This window comes from Chlorocebus sabaeus, chromosome 14 (assembly GCF_047675955.1).
Source record: "Chlorocebus sabaeus isolate Y175 chromosome 14, mChlSab1.0.hap1, whole genome shotgun sequence".
Taxonomy (NCBI): Eukaryota; Metazoa; Chordata; class Mammalia; order Primates; family Cercopithecidae; genus Chlorocebus; species Chlorocebus sabaeus.
The window spans coordinates 95,835,626-95,863,115 of NC_132917.1; the positions used below are offsets into that span (position 1 = coordinate 95,835,626).

The 27,490-nt window shown below is 38.9% G+C and overlaps 1 protein-coding gene across 7 annotated transcripts in view; it reads right to left on the reverse strand.

Moving 5' to 3' along the window:
- The window catches only part of CCDC138 (coiled-coil domain containing 138), a 103,734-nt gene that overhangs the window by 9,838 nt on the left and 66,406 nt on the right, over positions 1-27,490 (reverse strand). For 6 of the 7 annotated variants that reach the window (XR_012095405.1, XM_037994246.2, XM_008008335.3 and 3 more), the window contains one exon: positions 20,139-20,315. Coding sequence is in view for 5 of the 7 variants with exons in the window: in XM_037994246.2 (XP_037850174.2) it covers positions 20,139-20,315 (177 nt within the window). In the remaining 2 variants the exon portion in view is untranslated. Of the gene's footprint in view, positions 1-6,286; positions 11,514-20,138; positions 20,316-27,490 lie in introns of all 7 variants that reach the window. The other variant, XR_012095406.1, reaches the window with a different exon arrangement.

Genomic DNA, 27,490 nt, shown 5'->3' on the forward strand with positions numbered 1-27,490 from the left:
GAGAGCGTGAGTCCATGTGAGAGAGTGTTACACAGAATCTTCCTAAAGACTAAAAACTTAGGTTACAGATACAGCACCATCTACAAATAGAGCTAAAAATAAATCAACTGAAATTTCAAGGAGCCTCATTAACAAACCGTACACAGTTTTAGTTCAGGTCCTGAGACAGGATTCATATGAACTGTAAACAAGAAAGTTAACTGTTGTATAGCTAACAGAATTCAAACGAGTGCGTAAAGAACCACCTAAATCGGCTGGGCATGGTGGCTCATACCTGTTATCCCAGCACTCTGGGAGGCCGGAGCAGGTGGATCACCTGAGGGCAGGAGTTTGAGACCAGCCTGCCCAAAATGGCAAAACCCCATCTCTACTAAAAACACAAAAAATCAGCCGGGCCTGGTGGCGGGTGCCTATAATCCCAGCTACTCGGGAGGCTGAGGCAGGAGAACTGCTTGAACCTGCAAGGCAGAGGTTGCAGTGAGCCGAGATCGTGCCACTACACTCCAGCCCGGGCAACATGAGCAAAACTCCCATCTCAAAAAAAGAACAACGTAAATCATTACCAGAAAGGTATCTGAGGGGTTCTTAACATACGTACAATCTACAGTATCAATGTTTTCAATCAAAAAGCCCAGAAAGCACACAAGAAAATTATAATCATTTTTCTGCATACTGCAAAAGCATGAAAGAGAATACATCTTACTTTATTTTACTATACTTTTATCTAAATCAAGTCTTTGGCACACATTTAAGGGTTATTACATGAAGCCCCAAATAGAATCCCAAGCCAAATAAAAGTAAACTTCCCTATATGACCTCTGCAATGGAAAAAAAAAACCAACATCCCCCAAACACTTTAATGTATCAGAATTATTTCAAAAGTGAAGCCTGTACAGGTCTTATAGAAGTAAAAGAGGTCTGGCCGGGTGCGGTGGCTCACACTTGTAATTCCAGCACTTTGGGAGGCCGAGGTGGGCAGATCACGGGGTCAGGAGATCGAGACCATCCTGGCTAATACTGTGAAACCCCGTCTCTTCTAAAAATACAAAAAATTAGCCAGGCGTGGTGGCAGACACCTGTAGTCCCAGCTACTCGGCAGGCTGAGGCAGGAGAATGGCGTGAACCCAGGAGGCGGAGCTTGCAGTGAGCCCAGATGGCGCCACTGCACTCCAGCCTGGGAGACAGAGCGAGACTCCATCTCAAAAGAAAAAAAAAAAAAGGAAGTAAAAGAGGTTCACTGGTTTGGTTTCCAATTTCTTTTTTAAAGCTGTGAAGCAGATGTAAAATACAGGAGAGAAAAAGTTCTGGGATTCTGTAGATGAGACAGGCTAACTATAAAATAGAAACATTGTGGTTTTAACATTTTTTCAATATTATAATGTTCAAATGGATTACATCCTTTCAAGTTTAGAATTTCGACCTGAATACACTTGGTGTTATGGACTGAATGTCTGTGTCCCCCTCTAAATTCCTATGTTGAAAGCCTAACCCCACTGTGATAGTTATGGGGGGAAGGGGCCTATGGCAGGTAATTACAGCATAAGAGTAGAACTCTCATGAATGAGTTTAGTGCTCGCTCTAATCTGAAATGTCCCCCTCAAACTTCCTGTGTTAAAACTCCCAAGGTGATGGTTTTCGGAGAAGGGGCCTTTGGGAGGCAGTTAGGTCATGAAGGCTCCAACCTCATGAATAAGATTAGTACCATTATGAGAGGTTTGAGGAAGCCTGTTTGTCCCTTCTGTGATGCTATAGCTAGAAGGTACCATCTATGAGAAACAGGCCCTTATCAGACTTTGAATCTGCTGGTGCCTTGGTTTTAGACTTCCCAGCCTCTAGAAATGTGAACAATAAATTTGTTTATAAATTATCCAGTCTGAGAATTTTGTTATAGGAGCCTGAACATACTAAGACAGAAGTTGGCACCAGCAGCAGGAAGCTGCCGTAATAAATACCTAAAAATGTAGAAGTAACTTTGGAACTGGGTAATGGGTAGAGGCTGGAAGAGTATGGATGTGCATGCTAGAAAAAACCTACACTGCTGTGGAAGGAGCATTAAGAGTGGTGAGGGCTCAAAAGAAAAGGAGAACTGTTGAGAAGGCTTCAATCTTCTTAGAGATTACCTTAGTGGTCACAATCAAAATGTTGGATGGTAAAGGCCACTCTAATGAGGTCTCAGAAAAAAACAAGAAACATGTTACTGGAAACAGAAGAAAAGGTGATCTTGTAATAAAGTGGCAAAGAACCTGGTGGGATTGTGCTTGTGTCCTAGCGCTGTGTGGAAGAAATCTGACAGTGATGAAACAGGACATTTAGTGGAAAAAATATCCAAGCAAAGTCCTGAGGGTGCTTTGTGGCTTGACTTACAGGAAAATGTGAGAAGACAGAAACAAAAGATGAAATCTCTAATCACAAGGGAAGCAGAATTTAAAGATTTGGAAAATTCTCAGCCTAGCCATGTTGTAAAGAATAATACAGCATGTTAAGGAAAGAAACCAAAGGTGCGGTGCAAGAATCTGTTAAGGAGATTCGTGTGGATGGAAGGAAGCCAGGTGTTATTCATCGAGACAATGGGAGAAGGGCCAGTAAGGTATTTCAGAGATGTCCAGAGTTGCCCTAGCCATCACAGGCCCAGAACGCTGGGGCCTGTGACAGAACAATTTCGAGGCTCTTCTCCCTAAATTCTGGTGCAGTGCTCCTTGGTAACCTCAGCTGTTGTTCAAGTAGGCTTAGGTGCAGCTCAGATCACCCTTCTAGAAGGCACAGGTGATAAACCTTGGCATGGTGTTTGCACGGTGCCATCTCCACGGGTGTGCAAGTGCATGAGCTGTGATGGTGTGGCTGCCTCCACCTATATTCAAAGGATGCCAAAAAAGCGTGAGGGCCCAGGCTGAGAGCTGTCACGGGGCAGGGCCACTGCGGAAAGCCCCCAGTAGAGTGATACGAAGTAGAGGTGTGAGGGCAGAGCCACCACAGGGAGCCTCCACTAGGGCAATGCTCAGACATGCCATGGGATGGGGGCTGTCTCTGAAACCCTGGAAGAGTAGGGCCTACCAGTGTGCCACTCCAGCCTAGGAGGGACACAAGACTCCAATCTGTGAGAGCTGCAGCATGGTCTGTGCCATGCAAAAAAACAGGGGCAGAGTCGCCCAAACTTGAGGCTGGATATGGTCTGGATAGTTGTGCCCTCCAAATCTCACATTGAAATGTAATTCCCAGTGTTGGAGGTGGGGCCTGGTGGGAGGTGTTTGGATCACTGGGGTGGATTCCTCAATGAATAGCTCAGCATCATGCCCTTGGTGATGAGTGAGTTCACATGCAATCTGCTTATTAAAGAGGATGTGGCACCTCCCTCCTCTCTCCTGCTCCTGCTCTTCCATATAACTTGCTGGCTCCTTGCTGACTTCTACTATGATTTTGAGCTTCCTGAGACCCTCACCAGAAGCAGATGGCAGCACCATGCTTCCTGTACAGCCTGCAGTACCATGAGACAAAATAAAACCTCTTTTCTTTATAAATTACCCAGTCTCAGGTATTCCTTTATAGCAACCTAAGTCCTACCCCAATGTGTCCAGAGGCAGGACATGGAATCAAAGATTATTCTTGAGCCTTAAGATTTAATGCTGTTTACCTTGTTGGTTTTAGACTTGCTTGGGATTTATCTATCATTTCTTTCTTCCTATTTTTCCCTTTTGGAATGGAAATGTCTGTGCTATGCCTGTCCCACCACTGTGTTCTGAATGCACATAACCTGTTTCATTTCACAGGCTCACAGCTTGAGAACAACTGGCCTCATCCACATCTGATTTAAATGATATTAGGTTAAACTCTGGACTTTGGACTTCTTAGTTATGGAATGAATGTATTCTGCATATGAGAAGGACATAAATTTTGGGGGCCAATGGCAGAATGCTATGGTGGGGGGAGGAAGAGGAGGATGGAGGAAGAGGAAATGATCACACTCTTCTCTGAATTCTCCCAGGCAACAATGAATGCCTGAAGACAACAGAGCAATGTTTATTTACCAAGTTCTGAACAAAAGCAAAAGAGATTAAAAACCACTCAGCCAAGATCTGGTTAAGTATAAAAGCCTCAGGCATTCTCAAATATGAAGTACCTCTTTAAATTGGTGGAGGGAAATAGGGCAAAGTATGTGTGAGAGACGGGATTTAAAAGATCATTCAAAATTAAGAACATAGACATGGAGAAGCCACAGTAAAAGGACTAGTCTTGAGCACTGAATATAATTAACTGTAAAACTAGATAAAATAAAGCTAGTTATGTAGCAAATGTGGAAATTGTAGTCACAAAACAAAAGGTAAAAATATAAACTATGACTATAAAAATAGCAGTATCACTTAAAAATCAGAAAGTTGAGGTGGGGAAGATGAAAAGTGCAATACTGCTAATGTCCTCATATTTCAGGCTGGAAGTCAATCAATTCTGTGTAGAACACAATATTTAAATAAGGCATACAAGTAGGCATGGGCAAGCAATTCATGCCTAAAACACCAAAAGCAATGGCAACAAAAGCCAAAATTGACAAATGGGATCTCATTAAACTAAAGAGCTTCTGCACAGCAAAAGAAACTACCATCAGAGTGAACAGGCAACCTACAGAATGGGAGAAAATTTTTGCAATCTACTCATCTGACAAAGGGCTAATATCCAGAACCTACAAAGAACTCAAACAAATTTACAAGAAAAAAACAAACAACCCCATCAAAAAGTGGGCAAAGGATATAAACAGACATTTCTCAAAAGAAGACATTCATACAGCCAACAGACACATGAAAAAATGCTCCTCATCACTGGCCATCAGAGAAATGCAAATCAAAACCACAATGAGATACCATCTCACACCAGTTAGAATGGCGATCATTCAAAAGTCAGGAAACAACAGGTGCTGGAGAGGATGTGGAGAAATAGGAACACTTTTACACTGTTGGTGGGATTGTAAACTAGTTCAACCATTATGGAAAACAGTATGGCGATTCCTCAAGGATCTAGAACTAGATGTACCATATGACCCAGCCATCCCATTACTGGGTATATACCCAAAGGATTATAAATCATGCTGCTATAAAGACAAATGCACACGTATGTTTATTGTGGCACTATTCACAATAGCAAAGACTTGGAATCAACCCAAATGTCCATCAGTGACAGACTGGATTAAGAAAATGTGGCACATATACACCATGGAATACTATGCAGCCATAAAAAAGGATGAGTTGGTGTCCTTTGTAGGGACATGGATGCAGCTGGAAACCATCATTCTCAGCAAACTATCGCAAGAACAGAAAACCAAACACTGCATGTTCTCACTCATAGGTGGGAACTGAACAATGAGATCACTTAGACTCAGGAAGGGGAACATCACACACCGGGGCCTATCACGGGGAGCGGGAGGGATGGCACCGGGAGTTATACCTGATGTAAATGACGAGTTGATGGGTGCTGACAAGTTGATGGGTGCAGCACAGCAACATGGCACAAGTATACATATGTAACAAACCTGCACGTTATGCACATGTACCCTAAAACTTAAAGTATAATAAAAAAAAAAAATCAAAAAAATAAAAATAAAAAAATAAAAAAAAATGGATAAAATGGTAAATTTTGTTATGTATATTTTACCAACATAAACAATATACAAAAAATGGGACTTTTTTATCTTGCTTTTTTTTTCAACAGAAAGAACTTTTATTTTTTTTGGAGACAAAGTCTTGCTTTGTTGCCCAGGCTGGCGAGTGCAGTGGCACGATCTCAGCTCACTGAAGCCTCCTCCCTCTGGGTTCAAGGAATTCTCCTGCCTTGACTCCAAGTAACTGGGATTACAGGCACATACTACCATGCCCAGTTAATTTTTGTATTTTTTTAGTAGAGTTGGGGTTTCATCATGTTGGCCAAGCTGGGCTTGAACTCCTGACCTCAAGAGATCCACCCACCTCGGCCTCCCAAAGTGCTGGGATTACAGGCGTGAGACACCACGCCTGGCCAGGAACTTATATTTAAAAAAATTTATGACTCAAATCCATTTTATTTTTCCTGTTGAATACTATTTCATTAAATAACATGTATAATGCATGCCATTTCTGTAAAAGTATTTCCTTCTATCCATCCATCTCTTCATGTGAACGCAACCATAGGAATGTGTCTAAAATAATATTCACCTAACATTAATGATGGCTATTTCCAAATAAAGAGGTTCATTTGAATTTTTTGAGTTCTCAAAGTTAATTTATATTTATTCTTTAAATTGGTGTTAAATATGCATAACACTTACCATTTTAACCATTTTTAAGTGTTCAGTTCTGTGGTATTAAGTAAATCCACATGACTGTGCAACCATCCATCTCCAGGGCTTTTTCTATCTTCCTTTGAAACTGCACACATTAAACAATAACTTCAATTTTCCCACTTCCCTCTTGCCCAACACCTGACAATCACCAATCTACTTATTTCTCTACTCCAGGCACCTCATGTAAAAGGAATCATACAAGATATATCCTTTTGTGCCTGGCTTGTTTCATTTAGCATAATGTCTCCCAGGTTCATCCATTTTGTAGCATGTATCAGAATTTCATTTCTTTCTTAGACTGAATAATATTCTACCGTATGTACATACCACATTTACCTTTGCTGCTTTCCAGATACTCTCTGTTTTTTTACTTTTGACAGTTTCATGATAATGTGTCTTGATGTCAGACTCTGGGTGTATCAAACGTGGATTCCTTGAGTTTCTCTGATTTGTAGAGCTGTGTCTTTACTCAAATTTGGTAAGTTTCCAGCTATTATTTCCATAAATTATCTCTCCACCCTTTCTCTTTTTTCTCTTTCTGGACTCTAGCAGTGCATCAATTGGTCTGCCTGCTGGTACTGCATAAGTCCTTCAGACTCTGTTCACTTTTCTTTTTTCTTTGATTTTGCTCCTCGGACTTGATCATTTCAAATAATTTGCCTTGAAGATCACTGATTCTTTCTTTTGCCTGTTCAAGTCTGCTGTTGAATCCTTCTAGTAAATTTTTCAGTTCAGCTACTGTATTTTCCTGTTCCAGAATTTGGTTCTTTTAAATAATTTCTATTTCTTTGTTGATAGAAATTTTGTTCATGTATCATTTTCCTGATTTCATTATTTCTCATTAGCTCATTGAGCATATTTAAGATAGTTGTTTTAAAGTCTTTTCTGAGCAAATCCAATTAATGTGTGTGTCTTTACAGGATAGTTTCTGAAGATTTATTTTGTTCCTTTGGATGGGCCAGGTTTCATCCTTCCTTTGTATGTTCTATGATTTTTTGCTGAAAATCTGACATTTGAAAAAACCACCCCTCCCAGTCTTTGAAGACTGACATGAAAGGCCCTCACTACTTATCAAGCCCCTGAGCCCTGGGAACAGCGCAGGGAGTGTGCTTAAGGTCATCTCAGGTCTTTCCTGGGCATGCATTCTGTCTAGGCCTGTGTGCGCTTTCTGTATTTTCTTTTTTTCTTGTTTCCTCTGGCTGCCTGTGAATGTCTTAATTTCCCAGAATCTCACCCAAGCTTCTTCTCAAGGCCTTAGATGTTGTATGGTATTCCTCTGTGCATTAACAGTCCTCCCACACATCCACAGGTCTGTGGTCTCCCTGTAGTTTTCATGTGCTATAGTGCCCATCACTGCCTTTCTTGGCCATCAGCCTGAGATTGAAACCATGCCTCATTCCCTGTATGTGCTCTGAACGAGGCGAGTCTGCAATCAGTCTCTTGGGTAACCCACTGATAGGCAAGAATGCTTCATACTAGTTCTGCTGGAATCCTTCTCTCCTGAGGAAGGGAATGGAGAACTGGGCCATTTACTTCTCTCTGTGCTGCACTGTGCCAGAGACAGAGTAGGGTAAGGGTGAGTAAAATTATCACAGAATTTCCTATCATTTTGCATGTGGCTTTTTCTTGATTGGGCATTTGCTGGGTTGCTACAGATCTCTGATTGGTTTCCATAGTTCCTACAAAGTTATTTTAGTCAGTCTGTAGCTATTTATTTGATGTTTCTGTGGGGAAACAAGCACCTGCAACATCCTAGTCAGCCATTTTGCTAATGTCTGAATTTTGCTCTGCTTGAGCATGAACAAAATTTTTCTTTAAGGAAACAAAATTTTTATAAAGTAAAATAAAACCCACTCTAAGTATGAAATAAAGTCTGTGTTAATTCAGCTGGGAATGTAGAGAAAATCTAACTTATAGCTTAAGCAAATAGAAAAAAGTTTCATTTTTTTTCTTTCATAAAAGGTAGGCACTTCATAGAACCAATTCAGGTGCAAGACAACGTCATCAGAAACCCAGATTCTTTGTTTCTGCCCCAAAATCCTTAGCTTTTTTTTCTTATTCAAGTTTTCTCATGAAAATATCCTTAGTATTTGTTTTTATGTGTCATGGTCAAAGGTTCCATACAACAAAGCAAAAAAGGAGGACAGTATGGGAACGAGTGCCAATTATATCTGTTGTTCTTCAGAAGAAAAGCAAAAGGTTTCCCAGAAACTCTCAGCAGACTTCCATCTTACTGGCCTCAAGTGTGTCAAAGATGTAGCTACCCTGCCAGCAATGAAAGGCTGGAGGAGAAAGATTTTAGGTGTTAAAGTCTCTAGAAGAGAGGCAGGTGAGGTAGAAAGAGGTGAGAATGATGATGGGGGAGCCAAGACACAGTCTCTGCTGCAAGGGTCTAAGTCATTTCTTGAAACAACTTTTTCAGAGCTTTGGTTGAGTCACAATATTTTACATAAATTTAGTTAATAAACTTGGTAGAAAGTATTTACATCTTCAATTTGAGAAAGATTACCTGAAGACACAACCAATCTCAGCTACAAGTTACTTTCAGTAATAAAGAAAAAGGGGCACCACGGACTCCCTGCACCAATACTACACTAATATGATATCTGACAAAAATCCATTGCGGGTAACTTAAGAAAATAAACGTGATTTTTATTAATTTAAAAGTCAATACTGAAATCTCTCAAGAGAATTATTTATCTGCCAACACTTCCTACAGCGGTTGTACATTTTTTAAAAGTACATGCTGTCAACAAGTCAGCACACTCTTTGGTAATGATTATGTCCACATATGTTAGTCATCAGCCTGTCGATAACTGACTAGAACATTCTTCCAGTTTAAATGCTCAGAATCCAACTTCCTCAGATAACAGCTATTTTAATCTTTTCAGAATTCTAAGGCAAGGGTAATCAGAATAAAATTATGTTTTAAAGAAAACTCACCTCAGTTCTCAGATAATAACATGCTATTTATTACATGGGACAAAAATGTATGATGTTGAGTTAGTAAGGCTTTCATTCCAGTTGATGACTCAAAAGCTGGAACATAACACAGCAACATTCAATACCAACCAAAAACCTTCAGTTGCCCGTCCCTCCAACTGGATAAGGGTCAATAAAAATTTAAAAAGAAAAAAAAAAAAGCAATAGTATGAATAGACTTAGGTAGTCTTTGAAAAACACCCAAATGAATTTTCCTCTTCAGTATTTTCTTCAAGTCCACCCTCATTCCTTTTTGGAAGGCGGAATGGTGTGAAATGCACTAAAGATGAGCTATTTCTTGAAAGATGAGTAGGAACTTGCCAAAGGCTTGGGGAGTGGTGCTAGTCCAGGGACAAAGGTGCTCTTGGAGCAGGGTAATCCATATTCATAACTAACAACTCCCCAAGTAACCTTCCTAGTCTGCCATTTTCCCAGTTTTGAACCACGTTGTTCCTTCTACTTCTCATTCCTGAATTTCAAGACTTTTATTTTTTCCTTTCTTGCTTGCTTTTTCAGTTCCTAAGACACATCAGTGCTGCCAGTAATTCCCACTCTGGAATCTCTCAGTTCTAGAGTCCTAGCTTCCAGCAGGGAGCTTCTCTCTTATGTCTACCTCTTCTTCTTCTAAAAGACTTAGTTATTCCTCTCATCACTGCCCTGGCCCTAGCCCTGTAAAATTAAATAAGTCACTTAATTTCTCAGAGCCCTAGGTTTCCTATCTATTTATATAAATTATACATATATATAAAAACATAGCTGAGCTAGTGGAACAGTTCTCAACCCAGTGACTCAGTAGAATCTTTTCATAATAAATATAATTCCTCTTTAATTATCCTAAAAATAACCATAAACAATATAACAATATAATCTATTTACATGTATCTTTTTAATCAATATAATGCACTATTTATAATACAGGGGAGGAAAAGGGAATTTATAATAAGGTAATATTTTCATCATTTCTTTTTTTTTTTTTTTTTTCAGACAGTCTTACTCTGTCGCCCAGGCTGGAGTGCAGTGGCGCAATCTCGGCTCACTACAACCTCTGCCTCCCAGGTTCAAGCAATTCTCCTGCCTCAGTCTCCCGAGTAACTGGGATTACAGGCGCCCATCACCACATCCAGCTAATTTTTGTATTTTTAGTGGAGACAGGGTTTTACCATCTTGGCCAGGCTGGTCTCAAACTCCTGACCTCATGAACCACCTGCCTCGGCCTCCCAAAGTGCTGGGATTACAGGCGTGAGCCACCACGCCTGGCCTATTTTAATCATTTCAATGTGTCCATACTTTAGGATAACTGCACTGTAAGACATAATGAAGTAGTCAAATGCTTGTACCTGTACATGGAATACCCTAAATGCAGCAGATACACATGCAAACTGGTACCAAGAAAATTCTCAAACTGATAAGGAGAGAAAAATGAAAGACTAGTGTGGTAGGCTGAATGATGGTTCCCCCAAAAGATGTCCACATCCCCGTCATGGAAACCTGTGAATGTTAGCTTATAAGACAAAGGCTTTGCAGATGTGATTAAATTAGAGATCCTGAGATGGAGGTGATGATCCTGGATCGTTTTATTGGGTCTAACTGCAATTACAAGTACCCTTTTAAAAGGGAGGCAGAAGGGATGACATCATCAAGATGGCAGAAGACCCATCTTGGACCTTCCTTCTTCCAACAAGCAAACTGATTCCACAACAATCCCCATGGCCAAATTCCCTTTCTGTGAAATCCAGAAACTTTAAGAGGCTCCTGCATCCCAGTTAAGTGTGAAACCAGTCACATCAAAGCCAGTAAGTCAATTCAGATACCATACTACCATAATCCTCTGGCACTGCTCCATATGACAGGAACAAGATCCCCCAGCTCCTAGCTTCTCCCCAGGAAGAGAAAGAGGTACCCTATGTGTCTAATGTCCAAAGTGTTCTAGGAACTACCCAGAAAACTGGTCTATGTCTACCGTGTCTTGGAGCACTGACAGAACCCAACAAACTCTGGCCACTCACAGCAATTTGGGGTATTGGTCACCACAGGCACCCCACCCTCTACCTCTGGCTCATCACGGAGTAAGTAGGCAAAAATCCCAGCTCTTTAGCTTCTACCTGGGAATGGATAGGGGAGTACCATGTGTTCAACTACTCACCTTAAATGGGGACTGCCTGAGGAAATGGCTTCAGTCTCCATGGTCTCAGAAGCTGAAGGGACCTGAAATATTCCAGATGCCTAGGGACTATTAAGAATAAAGAAAGTGGATAGGACTGGCAGGAAGGTTTGAAAGATCCCAGAATTTCTGTCAGGGCTGACTGGGGAGAGTCTTCTCCAGAATGAGTCCAGTCCATGAAGACTAAGAGAGGTGACTATTTTGTCTATGGCACAAGAACATCAACAGAGAATGTCAAGGAAAAAGAAGAAACAGGGAAATATTTTCCCCAAAAGACAAAGAGATGAATCTCTAAAAACTGATCCTAATGAAATAGAGATACATCAATTAACTGACAGAGAATTCGAAATCACTACTACCAAATAAGCTCCCACATGTACACACTTAAGTTTTGTATACAGTTATTCACAGAAGCACTGTTTATATTAGCCAAAGACTAGAAACAGCCAAAATATCCATCAATGGTGGTCTGCTTAAATGAATGAATTTTAATTGGAGAAATTATGCATTTATATAAGAAGATCTTTAAGACATAAAGCTGACAATAACAAATATTATATATTATACACATAATATATATAAAACTTAGTAGCATTCCTGTGATAAAAAGTAAAAAGTAAAAATGAGTATGTATTTGTGTGTGCGTGTGTGTGTGTGTACGTGTGTGTATCTGCAGTTGTTCCCTCCAGGGAGGGAAACAGTAACTGAAAGCAGACTTCTCACTTTTGCACTTTTGAAATTACGAGATATGTGAATGTGTTACTATTTATTTATTTTCTTAAAATAGGGACTCACTCTTGCCCAGGCTGGTGTGCAGTGGCATATTAATAGCTCAGTACAACCTTGAACTCCAGGGCTTAAGCAATTCTCCCACCAAAGCCTCCCAAGTAGCTGGGACTGCAAGTGCACACCATTATGCCAAGCTAATTTTTTTTTTTTTGAGACGGAGTCTCGCTCTGTTGCCCAGGCTGGAGTGCAGTAGCACATTCTCAGCTCACTGCAACCTCCGCCTCCTGGGTGCAAGTGATTCTCCTGCCTCAGCCTCCTGAGTAGCTGGGACTACAGGTGTGTGCCACCGCGCCTGGCTAACTTTTTGTATTTTTAGTAGAGATGGGGCTTCACCATGTTAGCCAGGCTGGTCTCAATCTCCTGATCTCGTGATCTGCCCGCCTTGGTCTCCCAAAGTGCTGGGATTACAGGCATGAGCCACCGTGTCCGGCCAATTTTTAAATTTTTTTGTAGAGATGGGCCTTACTATGTTGCCCAGGCTGGTCTCAAACCCCTGGGATCAAGCAGTCCTCCCTCCTAAGCCTCCCAAAGTGCTGGGATTGCAGGCATAGGCCACCACACCTGGCCTTGGAATGTGTTACCTTTTAAACAATAAAACACAATTTTGTTAAAAATAATTCCCTAAGTCAAATAGCTAGAGAACTTTAATCTTTTTTTAAAAAAAATAAATAAAAATAGTGTGTTCATCTTCCAGATATTTAATTATTTGCTGTCTTAGTTTTTTCTACTACACTAATTGGTGGGTTAGATTTTATCCCCCATCATATGCAATGCTTTGTTTTTTTTCCACAAAATATTAGAATGGGTTTCTTCAAAATATGCTATATAACACAAAGTTAAAAGTTGACCAAAAAGGGCTCACTAGTGTTACACACTAGCGTAACGCATCGTCTATTATCTAGTGTTACACATGAGAAAGACCAGCCTTTTATCTTAGAAACGGATTCTGTTAACAGTGTCAAACAAGGGGATGCAAACCATCATTAAAGTGATTATGTAACTTTTAATAGAGCTGTAAATCTGGCAGCATTCAGAGGCCAGTAGCAAATATATGGCTACAAGCGCTCATTAATTGACTTTTAAGTAGACTTCAGAAGTTACAGAAGGAACTGTTAGTTCATTAGGTCCCTGTGCCACGTATCCCTGAAGTGGCTGACCAAGAACAACTTCAAAGCTCTTTTGTGCTGGGAAAGAATGCCAATGAATCAATTTTCTTATCCAATTTCATAAAACTCAATTGCCTTAATAAATAATAAATGATGGTAAACATAATGAAATATTAAGCAATAATTAAAAACAAAGGTTATGTGGAAATATATTAAAAAGCTCCTCACTTAATTAAAGTCAACAAACCAGAATAGAAAGAAAAAGATCTAGGAGTTTTACTACCTAAAAATCCCCAAGTCTTGATGATGCCCAACAAAGCTCTTCCCAATGAGCAACCCAGCTTGTTTCCTGATTCTTCTGCGTCTCTGCCCTCACTACCTCTGCTTCAGCTACACTGGCTTCTCTAATGTTTCTTGAAAACACTACACATCTAAAGTACAGCACAGCCTTTGCTACAGTTGTATATTATTCAGTTATTAAAAATAAACCTTCCCATTGTATTTCCTAAAGGGTATTTTTCCATGTAAAAGCTTGTAACTGAGGAAATAGATTATATGCATGTAGGATTTATTAGGTTGGTGCTTTGTTAGAAACATTGCATCTATAATTTCATTGAAATTATCCTTCCTTTAATCTCCTAAATAATAAAAAGCATAATAGAATGATTGAATAAATTTAATATAGCAAAAAGGGAAGAAGTTACGTTGTTCAAATCAAGAACACTTGTCAATGAAAAATAGTACCTGCATCAGATAGAAAGATCTCAAATTAACAACCTAATATTGCAACTAAACAATATGGATATGTTCAGAAGTAAGTTCTAGATTTGCAGAACAACTTTAATGCCTGGAGTATGGTACAAAGTTTTCGTTGATTCTTTGTTATTATTTTTTACCCAAATTGACACAAAGAATTTAAACAGAACAACTCAAGTATGTCCTTGTAATATTTCCTAGGATTTTCTTGCATTTTAAACAGATAAACATAGCCTACTTGCAAATATGCAACTGTATATGCACTAGTATCTAACCATGTAAAAAAAAGAAAAGGTGGCCAACATCAAGAAAACCGTTTGTAGAAAAAAGATACAAAACAGTTTGGTATCTTTTGATAGCAAAGATATATTTTTCTGGGATATTTGTTGGTTTTTTAATTAAATGAAAATTATATATCTTTACCATGTACAATATATTTCAATATCATGTAGTATGTAGACATTGCAGAAGGGCTAAATCAGGCTAAATAACATATCCATTACCTCACATATTTGCTTTGTTGTGGTGGTAACATTTAAAATGTACTCTGTTAGCAATTTTCAAGTATGTAATATACCTGTTATTAACTGTAATCACCACATTATACAGGTTGAGCATCCCTAATCTGAAAATCCAAAATCCCCCATCATATGCAATGGGAACCAGTCACAGGCACTTGGAGTTAGGCCCACTGACACCACCTCCCAGCCTGTGAAGACTCCTGAGGAAGCTCTGCGCTCCCTAGAGCGCTGTAAACACAATGCTTTGAAACATGGCACCTCACAAGGCTGGTCAGCAATGCCCATTTAGTAAGGTAAGATAATCCATTTGCAAATAAATTCCATCGAGATTTCTTTTGCAGCAACTTTTTCCTTTTTTTAAGTGGCATGGGTCATTCCCACAACCACAGAATATATATGCTTCTCATCTGCATGTGAAACATACTCTACGATTGACCACATGCTCAGTAAAGTCTCAACAAATCAAAAACAAACAAACAAACAAACAAAACTGAAATCATACCAAGAATCCTCTTGGGCCATAGTGGAATAAAAATAGAAATCAATACAAAGAGGAACTCTCAAAAACATGCAAACACATGAAAACTAAAGAACTTACTCCCGGATGACTTTTGGGTAAACAACAAAATTAAGGCAGAAATAAAAAAAATTCTTTGAAACAATGAAAATCAAGATATAACATATTAAAACCTCTGGGATGCAGTAAAAACAGTGTGAAGAAGAAAGTTTAGGCCAGGCGCGGTGGCTCACGCCTGTAATCCCAGCACTTTGGGAGGCTGAGGTGGGCAGATCACTGGAGGTCAGGAGTTTGAGACCAGCCTGGCCAGTATGGTGAAACCCCAACTCTACTAAAAATATGAAAATTAGCTGGGTGTGGCAGTGTGCGCCTGTAGTCCCAGCTACTCAGGAGGCTGAGGCAGAAGAATAGCTTGAACCCAGGAGGGGGAGGATGCAGTGAGCTGAGATCGTGCCACTGCACTCCAGCCTGGCTGACAGAGCAAGACTCTGTCTCAAAAAAAAAAAAAAAGGAAGAAAGTTTATAGTGCTAAATGTCTATATAAAAAAGAAAAATCTCAAATTAACAACCTAATGTCACACCTACAGGAACTAAAAAAAAAAGAACAAATTAAATCCAAAGCTAGCTGAAGAAATAATAAAAACAGAGCAGAAGTAAATGAAGTTGAGACTAAAAGAACTATACGAGGATCGACAAAATGAAAACGTGGTTTTTTGAAAGGATAAACGAGATCAATAAACCACTAGCTAGATTAACAAAGAAAAAAAGAGAGACGATCCAAATAAGCACAACCAGAAATGACAAAGCTGACATTACAACTAATCCCACAGAAATAAATTTTAAAAAAAATCCTCAGAGACTGCTATGAACATCTCTATGCACATAAACTAGAAAATCTAGAGGAAATGGATAATTACCCAGAAATATACAACCTCCCAAGATAGAATCAGGAAGAAATTGAAACCCTGAACAGACCAGTATCGAGCTCCAAAATTGAATCAGTAATAAAACCCTTACCTTACCAACAACAACAACAACAAAAAGGTCCTGGACCAGATGGATTCACAGCCAAATTCTACCAGATGAACAAAGTAAGAGCTGATACCAATTCTACTGAAACTATTTCCAATATATCGAGGAGGAGGGACTCCTCCCTAACTCACTCCAAAACCCAGTATCATCCTGATGACAAAATCTGGCAAAGATACAACACAAGTAGAAAACTATAGGCCAATATCCCTGATCAACACAGAATCAAAAATCCTCAACAAAATACTGGCAAACAGAACCCAGTAGCACATCAAAAAGGTAATCCACCACGATCAAGTGGACTTTATTCCTCAGATGCAAGGATGATTCAATATACGTAAATCAGTAAATGTAAAAAGAGAATTAAAAACAAAAACCATATGATCTTATCAATAGATGCAGAAAAAACGTTAGATAAAATCCAAGATCTCTTTAGGATAAAAAGAAAACCCTCAACAAACTAGGCATCGAAACAATAAGAGTCATCTATGACTAAACTACAGTCAATATCATATTTAATGGGGAAAAGTTAAAAGGGTTTCCCCTAAAATTTGGAGCAAAACAGGTATGTCCACTTTCACGACTCCTACAACAAAATACTAAAGTCCTAGCAAGAGCAATCAGCCAAGAGAAAGAAAGAACAGGCATCCAAAGAGGAAGACAAGTTATCTCTGTTCACTGACAACAGGATTCTATATCTAGAAAACCCTAAAGATCCTACCAAAAGACTCCCAGACCTGAAACATGACTTCAGTGAAGTTTGAAGGTACAAATTCAATGTATAAAATCAGTAGCTTACATCAAAACAACATATTTAAGAAAAAAAATCAGAAGCATTTCTATACACCAATAACATTCAAGCTGAAAACCAAATCAAGAGCGCAATCCTATTTACAACAGCTACACACACACAAGATGCTTAGGAATACTTCTAACCAGGAAGGTGAAATATCTCTACAAGGAGAACTATAAAACACTACTAAAGGAAATCACAGATGACATAAACAGATGGAAAAACATTCCATGCACATGGATTGGAAGAATTAAGATCATTTAAATGGTTATATTGCCTAAAGCAATCTATGGATTCAACACAATTCCTATCAAATTACCAATATAATTCTTCACAGAATTAGAAAAAAAATTTGAAAATTCATATGGAACCAAGAAAGAGCCCAAATAGCCAAAACAATCTTAAGCAAAAAGAACAAAGCTGGAAGCATCATGTTATCTGACTTCAAACTATACTACAAGGCTATAGTAACCGAACACCATGGTACTGGTACATAAAGAGACACATAGACCAATGGAACAGAATAGAGAAACCAGAAACAAAGTCACATACCTACAACCAACTGATTTTCAACAAAGAAAATCACAATATACAAAAATTAACCCAAGATGGAACAAAGACTTAAATGAAAGATGTCAAATTATAAAAATCCTAGAAGAAAATCTAGGAAATACTCTTCTGGACATTGGTCTAGGCGAAAAATTTAAGACAAAGTCCTCAAAAGCAAATGCAATAAAAATAAAAATTGACAATTGGGACTTAATTAAAATAAAGAGCTTCTGCGCAGCAAAAGAAACTATCAACAGAGTAAACAGACAACTTACAGAATGGGAGAAAATATTTGCAAACTCTGCATCCAGCAAAGGACTAATATCCAGAATCTACAAGGAGCTCAAACAAATCAACAAGAAAAAGCAACCCCCTTAAAAAGTGGGCAAAGGACATGAACAGATACTTCTCAAAAGAAGACATACAAGTGGCCAACAAATATATTAAAAAATGCTCAACATCACTAATCAACAGAGAAATGCAAACCAAAACCACAATGAGATGCCATCTCACACCAGTCAGAATGGCTATTATTAAAAAGTCAAATAGAACTGCCATTCGATTCAGCAATCCCACTACTGGGTATATACCCAAAGGAAATGAAATTGTTCTACCAAAAAGATGCCCGCACTCACATGCGTATTGCAGCAGCTGTATTCAAAATAGCAAAGATGTGCAATCAACCTAGGTGCCCATCAATGGTGGATCAGATAAAGAAAATGTGGTACATATACACCATGGAATACCATGCAACCATGAAAAAAGAATGAAATAATGTTCTTTGCAGCAACATGGATGCAGCTGGATGCCATTATCCTAAGTGACGAGTTCAACTGAAGCCCAAACCTCAGCATCACACAATAAATCCGTGTAACACACCTGCACATGTACCCCCTAAATCTAAAATTTAAAAAAAAGAAAAAAATAGCATGAGAAAATTAAATACATGGTAAAAGGGGTTTCCAATCTCAAACCTAGAAAAATGAAAAACCAACAGCTAAAGAAGTATTTGCTACACTTTGATCGATCTTTCATCCCTCTAATAAATTGTACTAGCTGACCAACAGGCACTGAATTTACAGTAAAATTCAAGCAAGTAAATGCTCTTCAGACAGACATCATCAAAGATTCACCCATTTCCAAACTTCCAAATTTTTCACATCACTGAAAAACAATATGGCTTTAGTAGTGATCACCATTAGATACTGCTTATTAATTTGAACAAGAAGGGCGCAGGGTTGCTTTTTTTTTTTTTTTTTTTTTTTGAGACAGAGACTTGCTCTGTCACCCAGGCTGGCGTACTGTGGCACAATCTTGGCTCACTGCAACCACCACCTCCTGGGTTCAAGCGATTCTTCTGCCTCAGTGTCCTGAGTAGCTGGCATTGTATATAGGCGCACACCACCACGCCTGGCTAATTTTTGTATTTTTAGTAGAGACAGGATTTCACCATGTTGGCCAGGCTGGCCTTGAACTCCTGACCTCCAGTGATCTGCCTGCCTCGGCCTCCCAAAGTGCTGGGATTACAGGCATGAGCCACTGCACCCAGCTGAATTTGAGAGTAACCTGAACAATGGTAAACTAATGTGAATGACTGTTGACTATCTCATCTAATAGAATTTTTTCAAATTTGCATTTGCAGTACCACAATTGTCATTTCACCCAAGCAGGTCAACTATTTCATAAAATTATATTTCGTTTTCCTTTGACAATGAGAAAGATGTCATCTCTGTCATATTCAGAAAGATTTGTTTCTAATGAACAGACATTTGCATCTGGTATGATTTTTGTTTTTCTCATTAAAAGAAAAATCCCTGTGAAACAAGTTGGGAATCTAGGCACTGAAGTAATACTGGATCCCTCAGTTCACTAACTTTTCACTTTTCATTCTACTCCTTACATTAGTAAACCGAAATACAAAACTCCACAATTACTAATCTAGGTAGCTAGTCATCAACTATAAGTCCAATATTTTAACAGTTACAAATAGCTAAAAACGTTGATAAAACATATCAGACAATATAGGACATTTTGGGACAGAAGAAGAAAATAAACCTGGAAAACCTAGTTACAGTGCTTCGGCAGAATAAGCCTTATGTCTAGAGTCAGAGATCTGGCTTTAAGTCTCAGTTCTACTTGTGTTTAGCTGGGGAGTCCCTGGAGAAGTTACCTAATTTTTTAGTGATATTATTAATGACTCAATTAAATAGCATCAAAAATATTCTTAAGCATTTAAAAATGCAATAGTCTGGGCGTGGTGGCTCATGCCTGTAATCCTGGCACTTTGGGAGGCCGAGGCTGGCGGATCCCGAGGTCAGAAGATAAGAGACCATCCTGGCCAACATGGTGAAACCCCATTTCTACTAAAAATACAAAAATTAGCTGGGCGTGGTGGCGTGTGCCTGTAATTCCAGCTACTCAGGAGGCTGAGGCAGGAGAATTGCTTGAACCAGGGAGTTGGAGGTTGCAGTGAGCTGAGATTGTGCCACTGCACTCCAACGTGGTGACAAAGCGAGACTCTGTCTCAAAAGAAAAAAAGCAATAGTATCTGATATGTGGAGTTATACATGCAGACAAGATGAAGACAGAAAAATCATCCTGCTTTCTTTACACACATAGAACTTAAAAACTTACTAGATTCCACCGTCATCTGGAGCAAACTGTCAATAACATTAGACAGCAATCCTTTACTGGATATTCTTAGATGACTTAATATTACTGGAACAGCTTGATACTCCAAAAACAAGGTTTTTCCTTCTTCTGTCTTCAAGTCCAAACAAAGAGAATCGAATGCCTGAGCCAGGTAATCAGCTGGAAAACAGTTATGTACAATCAACTGCAGTTTTGCTAGTCTAGGTGGCAATCAGAAACAGAAGGTAAAAAAGCAATGTCGTCACTTTAACTTAAAAGAGAAACAAAAATTAAATAAGAGATCATAGTCTAAATTTAGATTCTAACTAATTTGTCACAACTGGAAGGGGGAGGGAGAGAGGAGACATTATGACAGGGTAAATTTCATTTAGAATTTTCATGTTTTAACACCAAAATAACAACTAAGCCGCATTTTTTAATACTAAGGAAGAAAAACAATGCTTATTAGTATCACAAATGTTTATTTTCCATATTTGATAACTACTACATACTTCCAAAAACTTAGTATTTCTATCTCTATAAAAGCTTTCTAAGACTGTTTTTTGTTGCTGCTTCCTAAATGTTTACCTACTTCAAAATGTAATTTATACAAACACGCTAAATGAATTTTAAATAAGGATTTCTGTCTCCTAGTAAAGCTGAAACAAAAGACCAAAGATAATTTCAAGAAGATGAAATATGCTCTGGTGTGTCACTTTTTATGACACATCTGCCATTAAAAATGGCAGCAAGATTTTACCCAGGCCAGCGCTGTGACTAATCCTGAATCAGAATCCCTGAAACCTTCTTAAAGATGTCCCACAGATGACTGAGAAACCTGCAATGCCAGGACTGGGAAGCACTAATGTAACCAGAATCAATGCAAATGTAGTAGTAAGATAGTTGCATCATTACACTTCAGTACACTACACAACCCAAGTCCCTACGCTTACAACAGTCTTACCTTGTGCTTTTAATGTACAATAATCAAGTTTTCTAAAACTCACCTTTCAAAATGCTATTCAGAGGAATAAAAAACTGTTCATGCTATCCAAGTAAAAATTTTTACACTGAGATTTCTGTTTAAAGGAGAAGACTCAAGAGCACCATGAAATACTGAAAGTACAACAGAATCACCGTATTAAAATGTACTCTTTTGTAGCTTCATGTTGCATTTCTTTTTTGCTGTTTCAGCTTACATAATAAATAATTTAAAACCCTGGTTATTAAGAATGAGAAGTTTAGAGTAACTTATGTGAAGTGAGAATACATATGAAACTATTTTAAGAAATTAAGATCTGTGCCTCTGAATCAATTATACTGAACTCCATTTTTACCGTTGGTAGAATTTAGTTCAAGGAACACTAACAGTACAGTACTTAATTTTGTTTAAAAAAAATTGTAAATAAATGAGTATTAAGTTAAACAAAGTTGCTACATTCTGTTCAGACTTGCCTTATTTAGAAACATCCTTTTTTTTTTTTTTTTTTTAGCAACACCACAGGTAGAAGAGTATACACAGATGAAGCCTGAACACAACTCTTTACAGGAACGAAAGTTTTATCACAGTGCCACCTACTGTATTTGACACAAATTATTCTTAGTATATAATTTGACAAGATTAAACAGGATGAATACTATTACAGTTTTTAAAAATGGGCTGACTACTATATGGTATTAACTTTGCAAACTGTAAAAAATTGCCCTTCAGGATTAGAAAAACTGTATTTGGTTACTTTGCCACAAGTGACCTTATCTTTTAGGGATAAATCAAAATTATGTCCTCATTTTAATTCTGTCTTCATTTTAATTTATTGAGTATTTCAGATTTTCTAAAAAGATCAATTTAACTTCTAAAAGAGTATTTTTAAAATTTTAGTTATCAATTATATCAAAGTTGATTTTTTATAAATGTTGTAAATTGAGTCTTTTAACAGTGTCCTGGCAATCAAATGTAACCTTTTTATTCCCTAACAAAAGTCAAACTTCAAACTATTGATCTTAATCAGTATGAAACAGGGTTTTCCATTATTTTGTTTATATGGCAAATTTTAAAATGATTAGAAAGTCTTTTGCAGAAACTCCCATCAAAAGGTGAACCCTACTGCGCACACTTTGAATCTGGGCTAACCTCGTGACTTAACCAGTAAAATGTAGCAGAAATGATGCTGTGTGAATTAGGAGCCTGAGGCTCAGCTAGATACTCTTCACCTATAAACAAGCCCCTGGAGAGAGACCAACAAAGAACAGCAGAACCTAGCCCAGCCCAGCCAAATATCCAGCTGAGCTGAGCCCAAATTACCAACCCAAAGAACTGTGAGCTGGTGAATAAAATGGTGGTTGAGCTAAGTCACTAAGTGTCTGGCAGTTAATTAGGCAGGAATAGACAGACAACTAACGTAGTCTAACAGACCTCAATTCTGGTCTCAAGTAAAACCAACTCTTAAAAGTTTTATAATAAGTCATAATGTCTACTGATAACAATAGTAGCTAGTTTAAGACTTTATGCCAGACTTGCTAAACCTTTACATCAATTCTCTCATTAAAAAATAATTGTAGTGGAAATAGTAAAACAAACAAAAAAGACCTTCCAAATATCACACAGCTAGTAGTGAAGTTAAGATTCAAACCTTAGTTGTCTGACTATAGAGTTGAAGTAACTACTACATTATACTGGCTTCCTACCAAATCAAACCTTCCTATTAACTGAGAATAGCAACAATTCCCTACATTTCTCTAGACCTAAAGTATAAGTTCACAATTTAAAAACACATAAATCTGCTTTAAGAGCCAAGTGCCAAGTAGAACAGGACAAATGTCCTAGTCCTAATGTACACACTTTAAATATATATATTTTATATGTAAAATATATTGCATATTTTATATGCAATTATTTTATATGCAAAATCATTTTATATGCAAAATTATTTTATATGCAAATTTTATATGCAAATAGAAGACAGTTGGCTGGGGATGGCTCGTGCCTGTAACTCCACTGCTTTGAGCGGCCAAGGTGGGAATATAGCTTCAGCTCAGGAGTTTGAGACCAGCTTGGGCAACACGGCAAGAGCTCATCTCTACAAAAAATAAAAAATTAGTTGGGCATCGTAGTGCACGCCTGTAGTCCCAGTTACTTGGAAGCCTGAGGCAAGAGGACTGCTTGAGCCCAGGAGTTCAAGGTTGTGGTGAGCTATGATTGCATCACTGCATTACAGCCTGAGTGACAGAGTGAGACCTCATCTCTCAAAATAAAAAGAAGAAAGCTATCAGTAAACCAAATAATTCTATCAGATAAAATTCCTACAACTTCTTTTAACAATTTCTAGATTACAGTGGTACAAATACATTGAAGGTTTTATTAATTAAAATATGCATAGATTTCTATATCTCCATACTTATCATTGTTAATGACATATAATATTGCACCATGCTCATGATGCTATGGTTAAGGGCCCAATATTTCTAGAAAATCTGGATCAATTATATTAGACTGACCCTGTTTGCTCTTCCGTAAAAATGACATCACCACCTACGTCATAGTTATTGCAGGGAATAAATTTGAAACAATCAAGTATAATGACTAAAACAATGCCAGCAAAGTCCAAGAACTTGGCTGATGTTCATTTTCTTCACTATTCCGATTGTGGGTCTACCAGCTATTTATCTTTTCTCATTATTACAGACAGCATATTAACACCTTTGAACATTTTTACCTTTGCAATTATTTCTTGCAATAGATCTCATGAAAAGTTACGATGTATTTTGGTGATGTTTGTGAGCAAAGTGCACTTCAAAAATATTAACTTTGATACGAACAAAATTGTGCCTATATCCTCTCAGTGACACATTATATTTGATCATTTTACTTCTGTAATGGTTACGTTATATATATATATATTTTAGTTCAGGGTACATGTGCAGGTTTGTTCCATAGGTAAACTTGTGCCATGGGAGTTTGTTGTACAGATTATTTCATTACCCAGGTATTAAGCCCACTACCCATTAGTTATTTTTCCTGATCCTGTCCCTCCTCCCACCCTCTTACAGGCCCCAGTGTGTGCTGTTCCCCTCTTGTGTATCCATGTGTTCTCATCATTTAGCTCCCACTTGTAAATGAGAACATGTGTTATTTGATTTTCTGTTCCTGCATTAGTCTGCTAAGGATAATGGCCTGCAGCTCCATCCACGTCCCTGCAAAGGACATGATCTCATTCTTTTTGATGGCTGCACAGTATTCCATAGTGTATATGTACCACATTTTCTTTATCCAGGTTATCTTCGATGGGCATTTGGGTTGATTCCGTGACTTTGCTATTGTGAATAGTGCTGCAATGAACATAACGCATGCATGTGTCCCTATAATAGAACAATTTCTATTCCTTTGGGTATATACCCAGTAATGGGATTGCTGGGTTGAATGGCATTCGTCTTTAGGTCTTTGAGGAATTCCCACACTGTCTTCCACAATGGCTGAACTAATTTACACTCTCACCAACAGTGTATAAGTGTTCCTTTCTTTCCATAAAGAAGAGTTATATCTTACAGTTAAATTTTATTTCAGAGATTGAGCATAACATACTGATTAAGTGTGCAAGCTAAACATTTTTATGCCTCAATTTCCTCATTTGTAAAATTACAACAACAATATTGACATCCATGAACTGTTGTAAGGATTAAATGAGTTAATATATATAAAGTGCTCGGCCTATAACATAGTAAGTGCTATACAGGTGTTTGTTATTTCTTTGGTTATCTCAGGAAGTGCACATTCTTACGTAGTCATAAAATAGGCTTCAGAAGGTAGGCTTCAGCAATTGAGAGAGGCTAAATTGGGCTCTGTCAAATGCAGATCGTATCACTTTGGCACAATTATCTACCTTTGTAAACCTCATCACTAATATGAGGATAACAGTATTCAGAGACAGGGTATAAAGAGCTTAGCATCTGAGGTGTTATGATATATACGTAAGTTTTTGTCTCGTTAGTCTTTTGTTATGATGTTGAGTCTGTGAGGCCTCAGGGGAAGGTCTCTGACCTTCTTCTGCCCTCCTTTCACCTGGCCCAAGCCAGGACTCTAATCTTTCCTGGACTTTCTGATTGTGGGTCTTAAGACCGTCCCCAGTGAGAGTCCTGCCCTATATTCTAGGGGACAGAATTGTGATGTCAGGAAGTCTCCATAAAAACCCAAGAGAAAGGCCAGGCATGGCGGCTCACGCCTGTAATCTCAGCACTTTGGGATGCCGAGGTGGGCGGATCACCTGAGTTCAGGAGTTCAACACCAGCCTGGCCAACATGGTAAAACCCTGTCTCTACTAAAAAGACAAAAATCAGCTGGGCATGGTGGCAGGCACCTGTAAGCCCAGCTACTCAGGAGGCTGAGGCAGCAGAATTGTTTGAACCTGGGAGGCAGAGGTTGCAGCGAGCCGAGATCACGCCATTGCACTCCAGCCTGGGCAACAAGAGCAAAACTCCATCGCAAAAACAAACAAACAACAAAAAACAAAACACTCAAGAGAAATGGGTTCAGAGAGCTTCCAGATGGCCGGACACAGGGAGGTTCCTGGAGCGTGGTGCCCCAGGGAGGACAAAGAGGCTCCACGCCCCTTCCCCTATACCTTGCCCTCTCACTTCATCAACATCATTTGCAATATCCTTTATAATAAACTGGTTAAGTGTTTCCCTGAGTTCTATGAGCTACTCCGGCAAATTAAACCTAAAGAGGGGGTTGTGGGAACCCCAATTTGAAGCAAGTTGGTCAGAAGTTCCAGAGGGCCAGACTTGTAACTGGTGTGGCATGAGGCAGCCTTGGAGACTGAGAACCCAACTTGTGGGATCTGACACTATCTCCAGGTGGATCACGTCAGAAGTGAATTAGAGCAGCTTTGTGTCTGCTGCTTGCTGTGTGGGGAAAAACCTCCACATGTTTTGTCACAGAAGTCTTCTTCTGTGTGGATGATTATTGTCATGTGGGAGTAGAGAAAAAACACAGTTAAAGAGTTTTCCCTAGACAGCACTGTGGTGTCAAAACTCACCAAGTGGCTGGGCGCAGTGGCTCACGCCTGTAATCCTAGCACTATGGGAGGCTGAGGCGGGCGGGTCACGAGGTCAGGAGTTCAAGACCAGCCTGGCCAACATGGTGAAACCTCATGTCTACTAAAGACACAAAAAATTAGCCGGGCGTGGTGGCGCATGCCTATAATCCCAGCTACTTAGGAGGCTGAGGCAGGAGAATCGCTTGAACCTGGGAGGTGGAGGTTGCAGTGAGCCAAGATTGTGCCATTGCACTCCAGCCTGGGTGACTGGGTGAGACTCTGTCTCAAAAAAAAAAAAAAAAAAAAAAAAACTCACCAAGTATTATGTATGCTGATTCTTATATAAACACTTTATTCAGTATAACCAGGTATTATCTTTACAGATCTATATATATCTGGATTAAGCAGCTAATATTATGTGTATTATTCAATGCATCTACCTATTACCAATGTGTATTATCCAGTGCATCTGCCTATTACCAATACATTTGCCTACTTTGTATTTTCTACTAAATTTATCAAATTTGAAACTGATGTTCCTATTTTATAAATAGGAAACATCTTCTTACTAGAGTTAGGTAAGTCTACTCTTAGGATTTAAGAGTTTTTCTTACGTTTAAATTTTTAGTTCTCCCAGAATTTTTTTCAGTATATTTATATTTAATGATTTATTTATATTTAAGGATAAATAGCTGTATCATGACAGTGTCCGACAGTGGTTCTGAGCACCATCTGGCTCTGACATTTCTTCCTAGTTCTGGCACGTGCTGGGATTTGGCCAGGACAAAAGCCCCTTTTACACCTGTATTCACTGGCCCGTGCATCCTGTTGAATCCTCCTAGCTCCAAGTCTTGTGTGCAGGCACGCCCCACCAGCCTGCAGCTGCTGGAGAGAAGACCTGCAGTTAGAAAGTGCTCTTCTCCCTGAGATTCATCAGCATTCAGGCTTCTTTCTTGATGGCAGCAGCTTGTACCTTGGCCCCAGGTAGTAGATGAACACTGGAACCCCACAGGTTTGGGCTCATAAGAAACCCTTGGGCCTAGGCTGGGAGTGGCCAGACTATAAAGAAAGGGAGAACTCTTGTATCTCTTCCTTGTTCCACAGTGTTTAGTGTCAGATTTTTTTTTTCTTTTTCATTTTTGAGGCTTATGAGGCTGAGGAGCCTGCAGCAAAGGGCATCTATTAGGCAAGAACCTTGTGAGAAAGAATCGGTCATAACAAGTGTGAAGGGAAACCAGACAGTGAAGCCAGGAAGACGTGTCAGGGCCTGTCTGTGGTCTAGGGAGCGGTGATGAAGCCACTGAAAAGGTCACGGAGAGTCAC